The 16,309-nt window shown below is 38.7% G+C and overlaps 1 protein-coding gene across 5 annotated transcripts in view; it reads right to left on the bottom strand.

Annotated features, from left to right (window-relative positions):
* LOC120746271 overlaps positions 1–16,309 on the bottom strand; it is a 38,299-nt gene that overhangs the window by 15,452 nt on the left and 6,538 nt on the right. For 4 of the 5 annotated variants that reach the window (XM_040051671.1, XM_040051672.1, XM_040051674.1 and 1 more), the window contains 7 exons: positions 16,044–16,137; positions 14,350–14,773; positions 12,586–14,210; positions 9,064–9,324; positions 8,242–8,682; positions 402–665; positions 30–284 (listed from right to left, as the gene is read on the bottom strand). In XM_040051671.1, the coding sequence (XP_039907605.1) occupies positions 30–284; positions 402–665; positions 8,242–8,682; positions 9,064–9,324; positions 12,586–13,415 (2,051 nt within the window). In that variant the 5' untranslated portion in view covers positions 13,416–14,210; positions 14,350–14,773; positions 16,044–16,137. The remainder of the gene's footprint in view (positions 1–29; positions 285–401; positions 666–8,241; positions 8,683–9,063; positions 9,325–12,585; positions 14,211–14,349; positions 14,774–16,043; positions 16,138–16,309) is intronic. The other variant, XM_040051673.1, reaches the window with a different exon arrangement.

The following is a 16,309-nucleotide window of genomic DNA, read 5'->3' as shown; positions in this document are numbered from 1 at the left end:
GGCCTGTGATGTTCAGGAAAGACATTTACTTGACTGTTAGAGGACCATCATGGAGCAACAGTGTAATCAGACCCTGAGCAGGGATGCAGGTCTCAGTCAGGTCTAACCGTCCGACTGTCCAGTATCTCAGCAGGGAAGCCAAACTACTGACAGCCCTCAACATCACTCTCTGTGATGGTCGAGCTTTCTTAGGCACAAGAGAAAGCTCTTCCACAGCCAGTGGACAGACCATTCTGCCTCTTCTTACCCACTGAAACAGGAGCAAGGACATGTCGATGGAAAGCCTGAAGATCAAAGAGACAAAAGAGCAGAAATGATGAACCACCAAGAACCAAAGATTCAAAGTGGACAGCAGATAAATGGTGTTATAAGAACAAGAGAGTCATGATTTCACTTCCTGCCTCAGACTGTGTAGTTGTGTTGTGTGTCTAAAGAGGAGAGCAGCTCCTCTGGCAGACATCTTGCTGGGTGTGAGGATGAGATCCACTTTAGAGCCACACAGTCTGAGAACTCTCCCCACAGACCAGCAGCTTTTCCTGTGTAACTCTCCTGTTAACAGCAGCTGGAACCCCAGGAGCTGCAGCAGAGACTCCAGCTGCTGGGCCTCCTCTCTGGATCTTACAGACATGGATGTACACACACTCTGGAAGAAGTCTGGATCACAGCTGGAACACAGTGGAGATGAAATGAGAAAATACAGGATGAGCTACATTGTTAAAAACCATATTATGTACTAATATGATATTGAAAACAGAACGTTTAATGTAATAATTTGGTAATTTCTAGATTATTGCCGTGCAATTACAAAAGTAATAACCACTTAATTTCCAGTAATATCATATCAAAATTCTGCCATAACCATCCATCCATCTATCCATCTATCTATATAAACATCTGTGCTGAGTATGGAGTGGAAGTCACGAGGTCAAAATGGGAGACAACCCCTAAGATGGTCGAGAATGACCATGCAGCCATAGTGAGGGTGAAGCTAACGGTGGTCCCAGTGGTAATTGGAGCACACAGTCATTAACCCCGAAACTGAGCGAGTGGCTCCAGCAGATCCCAGGATTAACATCCGAAGAGGGCAGTCCTAGGAACAGCAAAGATACTGCGCAGGAGCACAGGAGCTCTCAGACCTTTGGTAGACGACCTGAGCTTGAAGGATAAAGATTGCTCTGCAGGAGCGAGAGGGGATTTTTTTTTTTTTCATGTATATTCTCCCAAAAAAAATCTGCAGTCCAGTTTTCAACAGATTAGGTGAGGGGGTTGGAGGTATGGTATACTATATATACTATATGGTATACTAATATAACTATCCATCCCCAATACATTTTGTAGTGGTTTATTTCTAATAATAGGCATTTTTTCAATATGACAGCCCGTAATTTTTCAGTATGCAAGCAGGCAGCTTGGTGCTACTTGCTGCAGGAGGCTGGATCTTTGGATGTCTAGAGGTCAATCAGTGATGAAGGCGCAACAGGTCGGTGGTGTTGAAACCCCCACAACCCTGAAATGGACAAGTGGAAGAACATGGATAGCATCTTGTATGTCTGATCTTATTGTGAAGCACTTTGTGATTTTTATCTGTGAAATGTGCTATATAAATAAATTTTACTTACTTACTTATCCTTTTAACCACCCCACCAAGAAAAAAGAAATGGAAAAGTTTATGTTTGCATTTCTCATTGACTTGGGTGAGGAATAACCACAATCACTTATACTTTTTTCAGTAGACTCTATAGTTTTTAAAATATTGATCTCTACCAAATGGTTGAGATGTCTCTTAATGGTTTATGTATAAAATGTCATTCAAGTCACTGGATATAGTTTATTTCTAGTAGTATGTGACTGAACTTTGCTGGTTTTCATTCCTTCAAAGGAAAATTTTGTATTGAATAACAAAATATTGCATTTAAAAAGTGATTCAGAACAAAAATACTCATATTTGTCCCTCTGATTAAATGCTAGTGCAAGATCTGGACCAAGCTGAAACTTGTGAAGAAGTTGTCACAAAAGAAATCAGGGAGGGAGGGAGCATCTGTTCCTCTTCACTGAAGGTAACATTAAAGATCATGGATTCCCCTTGATATAGCAGCAAGTCGTGGATGATACCAAATTAACTTGCTCGACAGAACAATTTAAAGCCCCACTTATCTTGTTTGTTGGCAATATAAACTGAAACTGAACTACAGGCGGAGAGCTCCAGCCCTTTTGCTTTTCTATGAGGCCACGAACTCAGGAACACTGTGCTTGTATGTGGATGGTATCAGAAGACACCGCTCATGAACAATGTCTGAGCAAACACACAAATTCCCTCAGTGGTCCCTTGGACCACTGTAAGCAACATTAGACATGTGCACTGTGGTCACGCCAGCATCGAATCCATGCAAGTAACATGGTTTATTTAAATAATCAAATTACAGCATTTACATTTATGTTAGACTACTTTTAATCAACTGTTTTAGCCCACTTACAATGAAAATTAAAAAAAAAATCTTGTTCATGACCTGTGTAGTATGTTAACACTATTGGAAGTAAAAATAACTAACTCTAATTTTGAAAACACAACTTTCTTTTCTTTTATAAAGCTCTGATTTGTATTATGAGTATGAGTCTGTGGTCTGGGAGATAGTCCTGTAACTCTCTGTCTGCAAAATACAGGATATAATGACCAATGTTGGGCAATTAATTATATAGTTACTTCTTCAAAAAGTAACTGAGTTTTGCAAACAACAACGTTTTCTGCAGCTGTTTACCTAAAAATGCAGCCAAGGCTTTTTTTTAAAAAAAAATAAACATTTCAAACTATTTACAGAACAATCAGCTGTTCTGCATCAAAATAATTTCTGTCCACTATGAGATAAAGGAGAACAACAGCCTGATACCTGCAGGCCTGACAACAGGAGATGTATCACTCCTGTAACATTCAGCAGTAGCCTCATTGTTCTGACACACACAACGAAACTATTGACTACACTACACACTAACTACACAAGATTTGCGCTAAATGTTGCAAATCTCTCACATCTCAAAACCGCCGTCACTCCTAAAACTTCCCCCCTTCCTAAACAACTAAATGCCATGTTGCCATATTATTTTTTACTGGTGGACATGGTACATTTTTCCACCAACAGGAAAGGGTGGGAGTTTTTTTTGGATTTGTTTTTGCTCACAGGCGGAGAGCGCTTTTGAGCGCTTTCCTTATAAAACGTGTTTTTACCGTTTCTTCAGTAAATATAAACAAAGATAGTATTCAGGAAGAAAACCCAAACATTGCATATATTTTTATCATAACTCTGGTTTACGTGGCCTATCAACACAATTTAAAAACTGGTATAAAGTCCACACTTTTTCCGTCAATTGTTCCATCTGTCCTGCTCACATCTCCAGTAGTTGTACACGTTGTCACTAACGTGGTTTAACTCCACATCAGCCACGCTGCTTTGCTAGCTAAAACACTGGTGTCGGCACATAAGGACGCTGTCATAGCCTGTCAACGACGTTGATTAGCTGCGTATATACGAATGTGAATCGCATTATTGGCTGGAGCAGCCAGTCACCAGTCACTTACTGACTCACACAGCAAGACAGAATGAATTGTAAACGTATTTACTTTGATTTCAATTGAGATTAGATTTTTTTTTGTTCGCAATGCAGATTTTCTGTGCGCGGAGACCGTGCCAGTGGTGCACGATTGCGCACATGCGCAGCTTAGAGGGAACATTGCTCATGAATCAGTCACAGGAGCACATGGTCTTGAGCCATAGACTTGTTTAGTGTCCGTCTAGTAATTGTGAAATATTTAATTATAATTTTGACAATTTCCAATATTCATTTACAAGCTAGTGCCATTTAATTAAAATGGAATTATTATTATTATTTTATTATCATAAGTGATAATTATGATTTCCATGTTTACTTTTTAATTTTAAATATTTACTAACGTTAACTCAGAAAGTTAAAAATTTATAAATAAATGAGTATTTATTAAGGAATTTATTGAGGAAATTCTTTCAGCATATTCTTGCTGTGCTAACACTTAATGTGATTTATTAACAGCAATGGATAAGGAAATGGGTCCAGTAGATTGATTCTATGGCAAATAATTAATTTTAATAACATTTACGTTAATGTTTGAATTAGCAAAATAAAGTGAAAACTTAACCATTTGGTTGAGAACTTTCTGAAGAAATTTTAAACATTTAAGTTCTTTTTTTTTCTGTCAAGTTAAATACTTCTGTTCACTAAGTCCTCTAACACTATCATATGTCAAAATTATTACTATTATTACTATTGCTAGGAACCAAAGTTTAATCCAAAACTTTGCAACTAAAATTTTTCTTTTGGTTTCTGACTTTCTGGTTGTTAGAGCAGAAAACAAACCAACCATTTACATCCAGAGTGCCATCAGGTGGATTTTTGTCAGCATTACAAACCATAACCACATGAATCAATTACTTGGAGTACTTGGCAGTCTTCTTCTTATTATTATATATAGGGACTCTTGTTTCTGCCTTGTTAAACTACTATTACCACTTTATTACACAGCTACATTTCCAGATTATTACCCACAGTTTTTTGGCTCCTATCATTCAATTACATAAATTTCAACATAATATTGCTCAACTATAACCATTGTTGCTATTATGATATTACTTAAATATCAAGTGGTCATTAATTTAGTAAATGTATAATAATTACCACATCATAATGTTCTTCTGTCTGCCTTATTACCCTACGATTACCCCATTATTACCGAGCTGTAACAGAAAGTGTAAACAAAATTACCTATGCACCACCTTTTTCACCTGAGCTCAGACAATTAAGGCAGAAACTTTAGTAAACTCCTCTCTTCACTTTCTTCTTTACATCACTTTCTTGAATTTAACATCTAAATAAATTCATTCTACACTTATCAAATCTAAATCAAATCTAACCTTGTTTATTTGATAAACTGTTGTCCTGTTTCAGCATTAAAATTCATCTGAGATTTATAGAAAATATGAAACTTCATAGCAACACACAGCTGAACAAGTCAGTGAAACACAGTGGTGTACTGAGCACGTTTCCCTCTGAAATATGACAGAGTCTGAATACATTTACAATATGATCCATGTAGATAAAGTCACAAATATGATGCTGATGACAAACAAATAGCACAAGACAAAATCAACACTTTACCATTTATGGACATTCAAATATTTCCATCACTTCTTGTCACAGCACATCTTTTCTTACAGATATTAGACTCGTGTGAAGAACATTTCATTTACCTGAGCTGTGAGATATAAGGCAGACACTGCAGGAAACTCCTCACTTCACTCTCTTCATGTGAGCAGTCTGTCAGCTCCACTTGTTTCTTCTCTGGTTGGAGTTTCAGCACTTCCAGGAGGATGGAGGTCTTTCTCTTTGAGAGCTTTATGGACCAGACTGCAGGAGCTGACTGGAAAACTGACTGTAATGATGGAAGGACACTCAAGCCTGTTTTAGTCTCATAATCCTTCACATCAGAGCACAGATCCAGGAGGAGATCACACCGATATTCCTCCAAATCATCATCATCATAGCCAACAAAAGGGAATGTATCAAATCGGCACACTGATGATAACAGCTCCAGTATCTTCTCTCCTGTCTGCTGTTCTCTTTCTGCTGCTGCACAGAACAGATTCACAAAGAACCTGACTTCTTCATCTGGATCCTCAAAATCAACACTGGAACAATAAGAAGGAAACATTTAGTGATGATTTGATGTGAGCTGGATAAAAACAAACACACACTACTGATGGACTCCATCTTTCCTTCCTGCACATAATGAAGCTCCATGTTAAACACATCTCCCATCAGAGCAGCTGAACACTGTTTTACACTCTTACAACACAAACACTCATCCTGCTCTAACACATCTGCTACATCTGCAGGTGGACACACAAAGTGATGAAGACTCTCCGCTGTCTGAAATCTTCATCTGCTGCTCACTATAGAGCTGCTACCATCATCATCATCATGCTCAGTAAAGTTCAACAAAGTCTGGAGATAAAGTGCAGCTTCATGTAACTCGTTCATTTACTGAGTTACTCACTGAAGGACTCATTGAGTTTGCTTTCATGTTGTTTCCATGGCGATGATGGATTCAGGTGTAAAGGATGTTTCTGACTGCATCACTGCAGCATAGAGATGGTTCACAGCTGCTTTGATTTTGAAGCTGCTCTCGATTTTCAAAAAGCCACAAACAGTTTGAACTTTGACTTTAAACATTTGATGTCACGTTGTTGTTGTTGTTTTAAGAGCAGCTTTAAACAGGACTGACTTGTCAGCACTGAGCTATGTTCTTCTTCTTCTTCACATCATTTCATGATTCTGCTGCAGGTCAAACATGCAAGTTTCCATCAAACACGTGTGTGCACTCCAACACTCTCCTCTCTGCTGCATGAGCTCAGTCACATGCTCACCTTCATTCACACAACTTATATCAGCTTATTGAATTTAACATGAAATCTATTCATTTCTTCACCTATCAAATCTAAATCAAATTCAAACTTTCTGATGAGAAACTTCTTTACTTTAGATCCTGTTTCATCTGAGATTTATAGAAAATATGAAACTTCATAGCAACACACAGCTGAACAAGTCAGTGAAACACAGTGGTGTACTGAGCACGTTTCCCTCTGAAATATGACAGAGTCTGAATACATTTACAATATGATCCATGTAGATAAAGTCACAAATATGATGCTGATGACAAACAAATAGCACAAGACAAAATCAACACTTTACAATTTATGGACCTTCAAATATTTCCATCACTTCTTTTACAGCACATCTTTTCTTACAGATATTTGACTCATGTGAAGAAGATTTCATTTACCTGAGCTGTGAGATATAAGGCAGACACTGCAGGAAGCTCCTAATTTTACTCTTTTTATGAGTGTACTGTGTCAGCTCCACTTGTTTCTTCTCTGGTTGGAGTTTCAGCACTTCCAGGAGGCTGGAGGTCTTTCTCTCTGAGAGGTTTATGGACCAGACTGTAGGAGCTGACTGGAGAACTGACTGTAATGATGGAAGGACACTCAAGCCTGTTTTAGTCTTACAGTCCTTCAAATGGGAGTACAGATCCAGCAGGAAGTCTGATTGATATTTCTTCATATCGTCATTCATGTATGCATCATCAAAAGGGAATGTTTGATATGTGCACACTGATGATAATAGCTCCAGTATCTTCTCTCCTGTCTGCTGTTCTCTCTCTGCTGCTGCACAGAACAGATTCTCAAAGAACCTGATTTTTTCTTTGTGTGACCACCAAGCATCAACACTGGAACGATAAGAAGGAAACATTTAGTGATGATTAGATCTAAGGTGCAGAAATACAACCACACACTCACTATAGAGCTGCTACCATCATCATCATCATGCTCAGTAAAGTTCAACAAAGTCAGGAGATAAAGTGCAGCTTCATGTAACTCGTTCATTTACTGAGTTACTCACTGAAGGACTCATTGAGTTTGCTTTCATGTTGTTTCCATGGCGATGATGGATTCAGGTTTCTGGCTGTATCACTGCAGCATAGAGATGGTTCACAGCTGCTTTGATTTTGAAGCTGCTCTCATTTTCAAAAAGCCACAAACAGTTTGAACTTTGACTTTAAACATTTGATGTCACGTTGTTGTTGTTGTTTTAAGAGCAGCTTTAAACAGGACTGACTTGTCAGCACTGAGCTACGTTCTTCTTCTTCTTCACATCATTTCATGATTCTGCTGCAGGTCAAACATGCAAGTTTCCATCAAACACGTGTGTGCACTCCAACACTCTCCTCTCTGCTGCATGAGCTCAGTCACATGCTCACCTTCATTCACACAACTTATATCAGCTTATTGAATTTAACATGAAATCTATTCATTTCTTCACCTATCAAATCTAAATCAAATTCAAACTTTCTGATGAGAAACTTCTTTATTTCAGATCCTGTTTCATCTGAGATTTATAGAAAATATGAAACTTCATAGCAACACACAGCTGAACAAGTCAGTGAAACACAGTGGTGTACTGAGCACGTTTCCCTCTGAAATATGACAGAGTCTGAATACATTTACAATATGATCCATGTAGATAAAGTCACAAATATGATGCTGATGACAAACAAATAGCACAAGACAAAATCACCACTTTACAATTTATGGAGGATTTCTTTTCACAGCACATCTTTTCTTACAGATATTTGACTCATGTGAAGAACATTTCATTTACCTGAGCTGTGAGATATAAGGCAGACACTGCAGGAAACTCCTAATTTTACTCTTTTTATGAGTGTACTGTGTCAGCTCCACTTGTTTCTTCTCTGGTTGGAGTTTCAGCACTTCCAGGAGGATGGAGGTCTTTCTCTCTGAGAGGTTTATGGACCAGACTGCAGGAGCTGAAAAAACTGACTGTAATGATGGAAGGACACTCAAGCCTGTTTTAGTCTCATAGTCCTTCATATGGGAGCACAGATCCAACAGGAAGTCTGGTTGATATTTCTTCATATCGTCATTCATGTATGCATCATCAAAAGGGAATGTTTGATATGTGCACACTGATGATAACAGCTCCAGTATCTTCTCTCCTGTCTGCTGTTCTCTCTCTGCTGCTGCACAGAACAGATTCACAAAGAACTTTGTTCTGTCTTCACCTGATGTCTTTGTATCAACACTGGAACAATAAGAAGGAAACATTTAGTGATGAACACATCTTCCATCAGAGCAGCTGAACACTGTTTTACACTCTTACTACACAAACACTCATCCTGCTCTAACACATCTTCTACATCTGCAGGTGGACACACAAAGTGATGAAGACTATTGCCTGAAATTTTCATCTGCTGCTCACTATAGAGCTGCTACCATCATCATCATGCTCAATGTTTTGTTCCCTCTGCTGCTCTATTGATGAGATTCATCAAGAGATCAGAAAAATCTTTAAAGTCAGAGTTTTAATTCAATGTAATAATTTCTGAATGACACATTCGAAGTTAAAGACAGATGAAATATAGATGTGGGCATAAGTAGATTAATATGCATATAAGCAGTATACCTGAGTGAGTGGATGTTGGGTAAAAACTGTAAGAGAAACTTGCTGACAGATTGGTCAACGGAACTTCTGTGATCCCAGTGGAGGCAGACTTTAACCTTCTCTGCACTTTTCTGCAGGACTTTTCCAGCTCGGTCATAGAGTTGTGGCTGACTGTTTACTGAAAGGTGCAGCTGGTTCTCAGCAAAGCAAAGTAAGCTGATGTAATCCACCTCCACCTCGCTGAGAAGACAAATGGTCCAAAGCTGCCATGATAACTGGAAACTGGAAATTTATTGGAGAGCTTCATATTAATTGACAAGTAATGAGAAGTTAACAACCATCAAGTCTCTTGATGGTTGTTAACAACTGTTTTAAAAGAAATTGTTTTAAAACAAAAAAAAGCCAAGAAAATAAGAGTCCACAAAATAGGTATGTTTATGTTATGTTTGTTATCGCCTAAACTGAATTAAAATGTTTGCTTTTTTCATTCTAGTTTCCACATCTCAACACCAAGACTCAACTGCAAGAGTCTGCATAGACAACTCAGATTCACCATAAGTGTGCTGTTAACATGTACAGGCAGGGGTGTCCAAATCCAGGCCTCGAGGGCTGGTGTCCTGCAAGTTTTACATGTGTCCTTGATCCAACACAGCTGATTTTAATGGCTAATTTCCTCCTCAACATGTCTTTAAGTTCTCCAGGCCTGGTAATGAATGAATCATTTGATTCAGGTGTGTTGACCCAGGGTGATATCTAAAACCTGCAGGATACTGGCCCTTGAGGCCTGAAGTTGGACTCCCCTAGGGTACAGACTAATGCACAGAACTTTAGTTTGTACTTTGTAATTTTTGCTTACCCTTAGTTTGGCCACTGACTTAAAAATCTGCAATCTTGTGTTATTATCCTTGGTCTGTCTTTTTTTTTTTTTTTTTTTTTTTTTTTTTTTTTTTTCTTTTTTTTTTTAGGCACACTAACATATTTAATGTATCAATAGTTAATTATATTTTCACAGAGGTTAGAAAATTATTCTTAATATTATTATCCTGATATCACTTCAAAGTTTCCCCCAAGTTCTTATGCTCATCTTAGGCAACCATCTTATAAAAAACTGTTTTAGTTTAATTTTTATTATTTGGGGAACAACGAGACAACTTTTAAAAGAGGAATAGTTTTACAAGTGGAGCTCACTTACTTTTTTCTCCTCCTTATCTTTTCTGTCAATCTTTTCACTAACTCTGCATTTGGATAGGGTCAGTGTCACTACGGGTAGCATGAGGAGATACCTGGAACCTGCAGAGGTTGCACAGATAGTCTAGCCTCTCCAGGATTGCACATCAATATGTGCCATTCCCAAAAGGTTTTCTGTGTCTCCCAGGCGAGTCCCAAGTTCACAGAGAAGATTCCAAGAGTTAGGTAGTTACCTAGGAGAGCTGGACAGGACCCTAGAAGGTCCTTAACCCATCTGCAGGACTGGAATCTGCTCCTTTTTGCAAGGAGAAACAGGATGGAGACTGCTAGTGCCCTAGATAAATAACCTCCACCAGGGCCCTGGAGGGAATGTCTCTGACCAAACAAACAATCAGAAATAGACCTCAGGGCCTGAAATCATCTAGTGGGCCTCACTGCCTGGCACCAAGGACCCAATTGCCATCTGCTACTGGTGCCCTGTTATTTTCAAAGATGGGAGCAGTATCACCCTGAGCACATATGACAAACATGAAGGGGTCTGGAGAAGCTGTGGAGAACATTATGCTGTTTGTAACTTCGTTCAGAATGACCAGTTTGGTGGTGGGTCAGAAATGATCTGCACAACCCTCTACAGGCTAGGCAACTACACCCTGACTACCACAAGGTATCAGGAGGAAACTCCTGAACCCTGAACCCAATGTCAGACCCCGCATTGGTGCACTGGGTCCTGGGCTCCTCCTTCTGTACGACAACGTCCAGTTTCATGTGGCAGAAGCATGCAGGTAGATCCTGGAGGATGAAGAAATTGATACTATTGACTGGCCCCTGACTTGTTCGACCTAAATCTAATAGAACATCACTGAGACATTATGCTTTGGGGCATCCAGCGTCACCAGATAAGAGTTTGACCATCACTTTGTTTTGTCAACATCAGCTCAAGTGTGAAGCAAGGTGGTAGCACTATGATGATTGCTAATGGTTTAGTTTTTAAAAAGGCATCATGAATGTGTGAATTTATTACATTTTAGATTTTAAATGAAAATCTCAGATACACATATGTCTTTTATATGGAGAGTGATGCAAAGTATTTGTACTTTGGAAGTTCTGACAAAAATGAAGAAAATAATAAAGGCATTAGAATGACAATGGCAAAAAAAGAAGCATGGAGACCTTCAGACTTACAGCAAGTTAATTTAAGTAGATTTTATGTGACCTTTAGCTTATATTCATAAAATTAAGGACTGATTTTAGCTGGTCTACCTCAGAGAATGTTTTCTAGTATTAAAAGCAGAGATGGGCAGTAACGCGTTACTTGTAACTTACTTGTAACTTACTTGTAATGCGTTACTGTAATCCGATTACTTTTTTCAAGCAACGAGTAAAGTAAGGGATTACTATTGCAAAAACGTAATTAGATTACCGTTACTTTCCTGTAGGAACGCTGCGTTACTGCGTTACTAAAACCGTAATTTGTTTGCGAGAATGTCTCATGACAGTGACGTAAGCAAGTGCGACGTTCGTGACAACAGCTGTGTGCAGATCAACAATGGATAATATATCGAGTGCGGGAGAGAGTATGACCGTGCAGCGTTTAAAGCGTGGAAGTACTGACCTTATTTTAAGTTTGATTCCATAAAAAGTGACAAAAACATTAGCGTCCGTTGTGCGTGGGAAGAAAACTTCTTTTTACAGCGAAAAAAAACCCCTAAACTTCCAAGCAAGCACCGAGTGCGCAACGACGTAATGGGAAACTCACAGAGAAACTCGCGGATTCTTCCACTGACTGCTGTGGCACACCTGCACCAGGGACCGCTAGTCTTTGACATTATTTATTTTCTGCTGTGTTTTACTTGCATCTATTTGAAAGAGTGAGTGTAAACAAAAAAATATATATATTTTATGTGCTGGAATGTGCAGAAAATAGGTTTAAATGTTAAACTAATTTCTTCCAGTCAGAGAATGTTGCATATAATTAAATATTTGCTTGATGCATAAAGTTAAAAGATTAAAACTAATAAAACAAGTTTTAAAAAGAGACTTTTCCATTTGATTACATTTTGTATGATGGATTATGTAGAAAAAGTAGAATTGGGCTGAAAGATCTATCGCTTTATCACCTATTCAGGTTGTAAATCGTGTTTTTAAAAAGTTACTAAGTAACTAAGTAATTAATTACTTTTGAAAATAAGTAATCAGTAAAGTAACGGGATTACTTTTTGGGGGAAGTAATCAGTTATTAGTTACTGATTACTTTTTTCAAGTAACTTGACCAACACTGATTAAAAGTCAGAAAATGTCAAAAAGTCTACAGATATTTAGATTAAACAAACACGTAAACTATATGTTCTTACTTACCTTTGGAGTTTGCTCAGGCATCCTAGTAATGGTCTTATTCCTTGTTTTGATACTTTTGTCTTTTCCAAGTTCAGCTGTATTTTCCTCTCCTTACTCTGGCTGATTATATAGGACACAGCATAGCATTGCTGAGGATCGAGAGCCTCCCCACTCAGATCAAGACAGTAGTCCAGTTTATCCAGAAGATAAACACAGGCTTCAGCAGACTGAGACTCATAGAGACACTGACATAAGAACAGCAAGTCTATTTCACAGTCCTCAGTGTCACTACGATCTACAAAGGTGGTCACCAAGTGTTTGAAGAACCAGCCAGATGTTTCTCTGAGCTGCTGAGAAGGAATCAGACTTTCTAGCAAATCAGTGTTTTTATCATTTAACAGTCCACACAAAAAGGGGACTAAGTGTTTCATGTGTTTGATGTTGTCAGTCAGACACTGTTGGACAACATTTCTGGTCCGTTCTGGATCCTTCAAGACCCACAGTGCTGCAAAAAACTCTTGAACAGTGTAGTGGAGAAAGGCACACAAGGGTTTCTTTGCAGTTGAGCTGACTTGAGATACACTCCTGCTCAAAAAAGCTAAATAAGCACAGCTTTCTAATTTGGGCAGTGATTTCAGGTTCACATTTTTTCCTTCTGTTGCACAAAAAGCAGCCTCAGATAAAGACAGTACTGCATCCCATTTAGTGCTTTCATTTTCAGATGTCTTGCAAACATTTCTCTGAATGCAGAAATGGAGGATATTGAGGTATATTTTGGTAACTGTGCACGGATGTGGAGAGAACTCTGAGCCCTCAAAACTAAAGCAGGCAACCACCATCAGAGCGTACATGGGGACGTGGCAAAGAGAGAATAACTCCAAGTTACACAAAACTTTGTTGAAGTGTTCCTCACTCAGATACTTGGATAAGTATTCTCTGATGCCCTGCTCACTGAAGCCTTTCACTTCCACTCTGAGACAGTCCCAACTCTAACAGGAAGTCTGCTGACTCCACCTCTGGTCTGCAGGTGATGATGATCTTTGCTTCAGGTAGAAGAGTCTTCTGTATGAGCTTAAACACCACAGAAGTAGAGGGGATATCTGTAACGCCATCAAAAATGATAGTAACATTGTCAGCATTATTCTTTATGTCCTCTAAGACTTTGTCTTTGCCTTCATCTGGTTCATTGAACACACTGAAGAGAAGATCCTCCAGTTTATGGACCTCTGTGATGTTGGGTGTTTCTCTCATATCAAAGTAGAACATGTAATCTAGATCCTTGTTGTCTTTCTCTGACCATAGTTTCAACATCTGATGGACCACAGCTGTTTTCCCAATTCCAGGTTTTCCTACCAAAAGGATTTTTCTTTCATACGTTTTCAGTAGTTCACTGGGGGAAGTTTCCTGTTTGTCCTCAGGTATGTAGGCCTTTAGTTTTTTAGTACAAACCTTCCTGCTTTTTTTGATCTTTGACTTTTTTATTTTGGATGGTGAAGCCTGTCCTTGTGTGTCTAACACAAGTGAAGTGTACGACAAAGATGTCTCCTTGTTGAACAGGACTGCTTTACTTTGGATCCATGATCTTTCTGAAATCTTTTGAGTTTCTGATTTCAGCTTTTGCTGGTATCTGTGGCACGGGCTGGGGCCTGAAAGTAAGGAGGTGTAGGAGAAATTAATTAAAAAGTAATTTAGTGATTTAACTCATGTGTCACTGAACAACACTGCATTTTAAATGAGTGTGATCACATTAAAACATGCCACGGACTTCAGTTTGTTTAAAAATACCTTGTAAATACGTTACATCCATGTTGGTGTCCTCCTTGAAGGAAAAGCAGCTGATCCAGTAGTTCAGGTCAAATTTGTCTTTCAAAGAAGAGTCTGTCTCTGTATTTTCCAGAACAGACTGTGAGCTTTCTGTGAATCTCTTTCTTGTTATATCAATAATCCTGAGAAACTCATAGCAAGCTGCTTCCCCTTTTTTATGACAGAGTCCACAATTCTTCTCCTTTTGTCAAAGTCGCCACCATCTGTCTTTATATCACTGACTTCTTCCTCTGAGAAAACTCCTCTCTGGTACAGATTCTCCACAATCACAGCAGTGAGCCCCTTTAATGTTCTCACCAGGTTGAGTCTGGCCCTCCTGACGTACTCCACTGCTGACTGAGATGTACAAGCTATGTTTCCTTTATTTCCTGGATTTCAGTAACTTCTGTTGAAAAAATAAAAAAATATGAATTTAAACAAAATATATTTCATTTCAAAGATTCAGACTATTAAATATAAAGCATGCCAAAAGAAATAGACTTGATCTCCACCCAACACTAATTTATCTTAGATTGACGTCCCACTGATCACATCCTGTGTCAAACAAGCTGGTTTAAAGGGGGGGGGGACTAAAACTGCATTTAAAACACACACACACACACACACACACACACACACACACAACTGCTTAATTTTAAATTATTAATTAAGAACGACTGCAGAATTTTCTTTTCCACAGTTTTATTTGATGCTTAATTATTGAGCCACAGTTTTATTTTTGATGTTGCTTTTGATCCTAGCACTGCTCGGCTTTGTTTTAAATTGATGTGTCAAGTGTATTTATAATTTATCCTCAGGCTTTGACTTTTTTCCCCTGTGTCTATTGATTTTATATTCTTTGTTCATTGCATGTTTTTTTTTTTTGCAAATAAACTTGCAACTCTGGTTTTTGAAGTGCTATGCATTTTCCCATTTTACATCCTCACTACTTACTCAGCACACTGCGAGTCTTAGTGACTTGCGTAGTAATCTCTTTAAACGATTATTTATTAATTCACTCATTTATTTGTTCTGGACTGTTAACAGCTCAGCCATTCTTCAGCAAGATCTACACTGATGTTGGAAACTTACTCCAAATCTATGCCATACATGTTATATATTTTTTTATGAACCATATTCATCGCAACTCTGTTTTTTAAACCTTTTATGCTTTAAGCTGAATTTATATTAACTCCATCTTACAATCAGCCAGTTAAGAATATCTGGTTTCTTAAAAGATTCAAGATTCTTTATTTGTCACATGCATAGTTATATGAGTACAACACGCAGTGAAATGAAATGTTTCCTGAAATGCTCTTCAACTATGCATAAAGAGGACATTATATACAGTAAGTAGTGAATTATATACATTAAGTTCTGGTTTAGGACTCTGATGGCCTGAGGGTAGAAGCTCCTCTTGAGCCTCCCCGTTTTTGCTCGGATGGTGCAGACGGAATCTTTTGCCTGATTGCAGAAGTTGGAACAGTTTGTTGCTGGGATGGGATGGGTCCTTTAATATCTGAACTGCTCTGGACCAACATCTCCTGGTGTAAATGTCTTGTAGGGATGGGAGAGCATTGCCGCATTGATCACTCTCTGAAGAACTTTTTGGTCCTTAACACAGCTATTCACATACCAGGATGTGATCGTCTGTGTGAGGATGCTCTCCACAGTACCTGCATAGAAAATCCTGTGGATCACTGGAGAGACCCCGAACTTCCTCAGTTGTCAAAGATTGTACAGGCGCTGCCTAGCCTTTTTGGACTGGACCTGAAAGGTAATGGAAAAATGGTAAATGGCCTGTATTTGTATAGCGCTTTACTAGCCCCTAAGGACCCCAAAGCGCTTTACACAGTCATCCACCCATTCACACACACACTGGTGATGGTAAGCTACATTGTAGCCACAGCCACCCTGGGGCGCACTGACAGAGGCGAGGCTG

The sequence above is a fragment of the Simochromis diagramma genome, unplaced genomic scaffold (assembly GCF_900408965.1).
Source record: "Simochromis diagramma unplaced genomic scaffold, fSimDia1.1 OVJJ01000107.1, whole genome shotgun sequence".
Classification (NCBI taxonomy): domain Eukaryota; kingdom Metazoa; phylum Chordata; class Actinopteri; order Cichliformes; family Cichlidae; genus Simochromis; species Simochromis diagramma.
This window is presented reverse-complemented; position numbering and strand designations above follow the sequence as displayed.